Source organism: Myotis brandtii, unplaced genomic scaffold (genome assembly GCF_000412655.1).
Source record: "Myotis brandtii unplaced genomic scaffold, ASM41265v1 scaffold750, whole genome shotgun sequence".
Classification (NCBI taxonomy): Eukaryota; Metazoa; Chordata; class Mammalia; order Chiroptera; family Vespertilionidae; genus Myotis; species Myotis brandtii.
The window spans coordinates 1,775,824-1,782,498 of NW_005370992.1; the positions used below are offsets into that span (position 1 = coordinate 1,775,824).

The following is a 6,675-nucleotide window of genomic DNA, read 5'->3' on the forward strand; positions in this document are numbered from 1 at the left end:
TGCTCTCACCCTCTTCATGAAGATTTGCTTAATCTCATTTGCTGGAAATTAACACGGAGACTGACTCAGTGTCAGAATTTGGGAGCTTTGGAATTCTCAAAACACACAGAATTGTCCAAATACTCTTTGATGAAAAAATAAAATTTCATTTTGGTAGCAAAAGAAGATGGTAATGAATTTTATTCTCAATAATTTCTCAGCTACATAGGAACATGACAACATGTGTCAAGCCTCAAATGTCTTAGCACTTATAAAATGTTTACTATGGCTATGTTGTATACAAAGATTGCTTTTATATCATAGGCCCTATAGAATACCATCTGAAATAGTGAACCTCAAAGAATTGAAAGACTGCTGGAACCTCCCTTCCCCTTCTTAACTAGCTTTTCCAGTAAATGATCTGTTTTAGCTAACCTTTCCCATAAGTTCTGATACCCTGGTCTGTTTCCAGTAAATGATCTGTTTTAGCTGACCTTTCCCATAAGTTCTGGTGCCCTGGTCTGGTCGTAACATAGCTATTTTATCTCCCCTAGAATCAGGTTGAGTAAAGACAGACCACTCTACCCCTAGGAGATGAGTCAACTGCTAACACAAACCAGACCTGTCCATTAACTGTTAACCTAGTTTCCTGACATTCCAAGCCGCCTGCGTGTGGCTATTGCCCTGACATTCCTGACCACCTGCGTGTGGTTTTTGCCTTTATAAACCTATGCTCTGCAACTGCTCGGGGCTCCCAGTCAGCCAGCACTTCCTTCGGGTTGCTGCGTGTCTGCCTGAGAGTCCCTGCGCTGCGCTTGTAATAAATCCTCTTGCTTTTGCATCAAGTCTTGGTCTCGGCGTTTGACTTGGGGTCGTCGCCCTCTCCGTCAGGCACATCGGGGGTCTTGGGACCTCACATTTGGGGGCTCGTCCGGGATTAGGGCGGCCACCCCTCAAGCGCTTGGATCAGTCTTGGAGGTAAGCAGACTCCGGAGTCGTTCAGTGTTTGTCTTGTCCTCTGTTCGTTCTTAGTTTCGGTTTTTCGGAACGGCAGGTTGTCGGCTCCGTGAGGAGTCGGCTCCTCTGGTTGGAGGGTCTTCGACCAGAAAAACTGCCACCCTGGGGGACGCCCCAGGGACAAGCGGTGACCGAGAAGTCTTGGTCACTTCTGGCTGTCCGGCGACGGGCACTTGCGTGTCCGGCCGGGCTAGCGTCAGGGAGGGATATCGACCCTCAGCAGGCATTTTGTATCCGTTCAGGTTTGTGTGGTTTCGGTGTCTCGTTGCGTCGCTTTTCGTTCTTGTTGTTTGTTTTCTGTTTCTTCTCTCTGATTTAGGTAACATGGGCCAAGGAGGCAGCACTCCCCTTTCTCTCACAGTGGCCCATTGGAAAGACGTCCGGAGTCGGGGACTCAACCTCTCCGTCAGTGTCAAAAAGGGACCTTGGCAGACTTTCTGCTCATCTGACTGGCCGGCCCTGGGTGTAGGATGGCCAGCGGATGGGACTTTTAACCTATCCCTTATTTTTGCAGTGAAGAATAAGGTGTTTCAGTCAGGACCGGCGGGCCACCCGGACCAGCAGCCATATATCGTTGTCTGGCAGGACCTGGTTCAAAACCCTCCCCCTTGGTTAAAACCTTGGCTGACGTCCAGTACCTCTCGGGTTCTCGTGGCCCAGACCCCTCCCGCAGGCCAAGCAAAACCCCCTTTGGTTGACCCTCAAGCCGATCTTCTCCTCTTGGACTCTCCGCCCCCCTATCCCTCTCCTCTCCAGCCAGAGCCACCGGAGAGACCAGAGCCTGTAGCACCCCCCGCTCCTCCCGCGGAGGGACCGGCCCAGGGTACCCGGAGGCAGAGAAGGCAGCCAGTGTCTCCTGACTCGACTGTGGCCTGCCCTCTTCGACCCTACGGGCCTCCGCCCACCCGTGGGGATGATGACGAGTCGGCTCCGCTTCAGCCGCTCCAATACTGGCCCTTCTCCTCGGCAGATCTCTATAACTGGAAAACTAACCATCCTCCCTTTTCAGAGGATCCACAACGCTTGACGGGGCTAGTTGAGTCCCTGATGTTCTCTCATCAGCCCACCTGGGACGACTGCCAACAGCTCCTCCAGACTCTCTTTACTACGGAGGAAAGGGAGCGGATTCTTTTGGAGGCCCGAAAGAACGCTCCTGGCCCCGATGGTCGGCCAACCCAGCTCTCCCATTTGGTGGATGCAGCCTTTCCATTGGCCAGACCGGACTGGGATTTCAACACGGCAGAAGGTAGGGAGCACCTGAAGGTCTACCGCCAGACTCTAGTGGCCGGCCTCAGAGGGGCAGCAAGGCGCCCCACAAATCTGGCTAAGGTAAGAGAGGTCATCCAGGGGCCCACTGAACCGCCCTCTGTATTTCTTGAACGGTTAATGGAGGCATTCAGGCGGTACACCCCATTTGACCCCGCTTCGGAGGGACAGAAAGCTTCGGTAGCCATGGCTTTCATAGGACAGTCAGCATTAGACATTAAGAGGAAGCTGCAGAGATTAGAAGGGCTGCAGGACTTTACTCTTCAGGATTTAGTTAAGGAAGCGGAGAAAGTGTACCACAAAAGAGAGACGGAGGAGGAGAAGGAGTTGCGAAAAGAGAAGGAAAGGGAGGAAAGAGAAGAAAAGAGAGAGAGAAGGGAAGAGAAAAGGCTAACCCGTATCTTGGCCGCAGTGATAGGAGAAAGTAAACCGCAGGAGAAGGGAAAGGAAAGACAGGCAGGAAACTTGGGCAACAGGCCACCGTTAGGCAAAAACCAATGTGCCTACTGCAAGGAAGAAGGGCATTGGAAGCGGGAATGCCCGAAGAGACTAGCGAAAAAGGCGCTGGCTCTTCAGGAAGATAGTGATTGAAGAAGTCGAGGCTCGGTTCCCCTCCCCGAGCCTAGGGTAACTCTCAAGGTGGAGGGGAAGCCTGTTAATTTCCTGGTGGACACCGGAGCCCAGTATTCCGTTCTTAAGAAACCACTAGGGCCGGTCTCCCAGAAAACCTCCTGGGTGATAGGGGCAACAGGAAATGAACAATACTCCTGGACCACTAATCGGACGGTAGATTTAGGCACGGGAAGAGTGACTCATTCCTTCCTCATAATACCAGAGTGCCCAGCCCCCCTTCTGGGGAGAGATTTATTAACTAAAATGGGGGCCCAGATCACCTTCACCCCACGAGGGCCGACCCTGACCCAACATGGGGAACCAATTACCCTCTTGACACTTCAGCTCGAAGATGAACATCGGCTGTTTGAAAATAATGTCCGAGGGGATGAGAGGATAGCAGAATGGTTACAGCAATACCCTAAGGCTTGGGCCGAAACTGCGGGAATGGGCTTAGCAACCGAACGGCCCCCCGTGATAGTAGAGCTTAAGTCTACAGCAACCCCGATTGCGGTACGGCAGTATCCCATGGCAAAAGAAGCCTGGAGGGGAATTAAGATCCATATCCAGCGCCTCTTACACCTAGGGGTTTTGGTTAAATGCCATTCCCCGTGGAATACCCCTCTCCTCCCGGTAAAGAAACCTGGAACTAATGACTACCGACCGGTGCAGGACTTAAGGGAAGTCAACAAGAGGGTGCAGGACATTCATCCCACGGTCCCCAATCCTTATAATCTCCTGAGTTCTATCCCTCCGTCTCATGTATGGTATTCAGTCCTAGACTTAAAGGATGCCTTCTTCTGCCTGCGGCTGCACCCTGCCAGCCAAAACATCTTTGCTTTCGAATGGAGAGACCCAGACTCGGGGATGACAGGGCAGCTGACTTGGACCCGGCTTCCCCAAGGGTTCAAGAATTCTCCCACCATCTTCGATGAGGCCCTTCATCAAGATCTGGCTGCTTTCCGCGCTGACCACCCGCAGGTCACTCTTCTCCAGTACGTAGACGACCTTCTCCTCGCAGGAGCTACAAAAGAGGACTGTGAAGCAGGTACCAGAGCGTTGCTCTTAGAACTCTCGCGCCTAGGGTACAGGGCCTCGGCTAAAAAGGCACAGATATGTCAGCGGAGAGTAACCTATTTAGGATATGCTCTGGAGGGAGGGAAGAGATGGCTCACTGAAGCCCGAAAGAGCACGGTCACCCAAATTCCCAGGCCACAGACCCCCCGACAGGTACGCGAGTTCCTGGGGACAGCTGGATTTTGCCGTCTCTGGATTCCGGGCTTTGCAACCCTGGCGGAACCCCTTTACCCGCTGACGAAACAAGGGAACCCCTTCGAATGGGGGGAAACTCACCAGAAGGCCTTTGACAACATCAAAAGGGCTCTTCTCTCTGCTCCGGCATTGGCCTTACCAGACGTGGCCAAACCCTTTACTCTATTCATAGATGAGAGAAAAGGGGTGGCCAGGGGGGTCCTAACTCAAACCTTGGGCCCCTGGAAGAGGCCTGTGGCCTATCTATCCAAGAGACTAGACCCGGTGGCTAGAGGGTGGCCAGGCTGTCTGAGGGCAATCGCAGCCACCGCCCTGCTCGTACGGGATGCGGATAAGCTTACCTTAGGACAGAAACTGACTGTAGTAGCCCCGCATACCCTCGAGAGCATTATCCGGCAGCCGCCAGACCGGTGGATGTCCAATGCCCGGATGACTCACTACCAGAGCCTCCTGTTAAACGAAGATCGAGTCCATTTTGGGGCCCCAGTAGTCCTCAACCCGGCAACATTATTGCCGGAGGTAGATCCCGAGGGTAAAGAAGTTCTACACTCGTGTCGTGACATCCTGGCAGAAGAAACGGGGCCAAGGAAAGATCTTAAGGATTCTCCCCTGGCAGGACCTCAACTCACCTGGTTCACAGATGGCAGCAGCTACCTCTATGAAGGTAAGAGGGTAGCGGGTGCAGCTGTGGTCGATCAGGACCGGACTATTTGGGCTAGCAGCTTGCCTGAAGGGACTTCGGCTCAGAAAGCTGAGTTAATTGCCCTAACACAGGCCCTCAGACTCGCAGAGGGCAACCGAGCCAATATTTACACTGATAGCCGTTATGCCTTCGCTACTGCTCATGTGCACGGGGCCATATACCGTCAGAGAGGTCTCCTCACTTCAGCCGGGAAAGAGATTAAAAATAAACAAGAGATTCTTGACCTCCTAGAGGCCGTCCATGCCCCACGGGAGGTGGCTATCATTCACTGTCCCGGTCATCAGAAAGGGACCTCAGAGGTAGCAATGGGAAACAGGAAGGCAGATGCCGAGGCAAGACAGGCCGCTCTCGGGCCCCGGGTATTTACCCTCGCTGCTGCTGCTGGCCCCGCGGTACTACAGTCAGAGGCCCTCTGCTACACCCCAGAAGAAGAAGAAGATCTACTTAAAAAGCCAGAAAAATACCATAAAGACAAACTCGGGGTTTGGAGGACCACGGGGGAAAAAATGGTGGTACCGAGGGAAGCGGCCACCGCCTACCTCCAACAGCTCCATCGTCTCACCCACCTGGGGGCCAAACACCTCAGCTCCACCAGCCGGGCTACTGGACACTATGTCAAGGGACTCGATCGCCTCTCAGAGGAAGTAGTCAAACAATGTAAAGCATGTCAACTGGTAAATATACATCCATCCCAGATCGGGACCGGACAGAGACTCAGGGGGGACCGGCCAGGAAGCTACTGGGAGGTAGATTTTACAGAGGTAAAGCCCGCCCGCTACGGTTACAAGTACCTCTTAGTTTTTATAGATACTTTCTCAGGTTGGGTAGAAGCCTTTCCCACTAAGAGAGAAACTGCCACCGTGGTCGCCAAGAAGATTTTGGAAGACATCTTCCCGCGATTCGGAATTCCAAAGGTAATTGGATCGGACAACGGTCCGGCCTTCGTTGCCCAGGTAAGTCAGGGAATGGCCAAGATACTGGGGGCGGATTGGAAATTGCATTGTGCTTACAGGCCCCAGAGTTCAGGTCAGGTAGAAAGAATGAACAGAACATTAAAAGAGGCTATGACTAAATTATCCTTAGAGACTGGCGTGGCAGACTGGACGGTCCTCCTTCCCTTTGCTCTTTTCCGCGCGCGAAATACCCCAGGACCCCTAGGAATAACCCCATTCGAGATTCTGTTTGGGGCCCCTCCGCCCCTGGCCGCTGACCCATGGTCTGTACCAACCGATACTCACACTCCTCAATCCCTACTTGCCAGGCTGAAGGCCCTCGAGACTGTCCAGAAGGAGGTGTGGACCCCCTTGGCTGCCCTCTACAAACCAGGGGAGCTGCAGGTCCCCCACCAGTTCCAGGTCGGAGACTTCGTCTACGTCAGACGCCACCGAGCTGCTAATCTCGAGCCGAGGTGGAAAGGACCCCATCTGGTGTTGCTAACAACCCCGACGGCAGTCAAAGTAGACGGCGTAGCTGCCTGGATCCATGCCTCCCACGTTAAGCGAGCACCCCCTCCGGATGATGACAGCCATGGATGGACTGCAGAGAAAACAAATAACCCTCTCAAGCTGCGGATTCGTCGCTGTCCTCCTCCTCCTGCCAAGCCTGCCGCTGATAAGTAGCAACCCCCATGCCCCAAAGAGACTAACCTGGAGGGTAATATCCCCCCACACTGGACAAACAGTTTGGTCAACCACCACCAGAGTAGCCCCGCCAGGGACCTGGTGGCCGAGCCTAACACCAGATCTTTGTGCCATGGCTGCAGGATGGGGGTGGGACATACCAAAGCTTAGAGTAGAGGACACCAAGAAAATAATTCAAGGACCAAG

General features: G+C 53.4%; 1 protein-coding gene across 1 annotated transcript; it reads left to right on the forward strand.

Moving 5' to 3' along the window:
- The first annotated feature begins 1,319 nt into the window (after positions 1 to 1,319).
- On the forward strand, positions 1,320 to 6,669 carry LOC102260483. Its single transcript, XM_014530620.1, is given in 1 exon segment — positions 1,320 to 6,669. A coding segment is annotated over 1 exon segment (5,148 nt). The 5' UTR covers position 1,320; the 3' UTR covers positions 6,469 to 6,669.
- Positions 6,670 to 6,675: the final 6 nt, after the last annotated feature.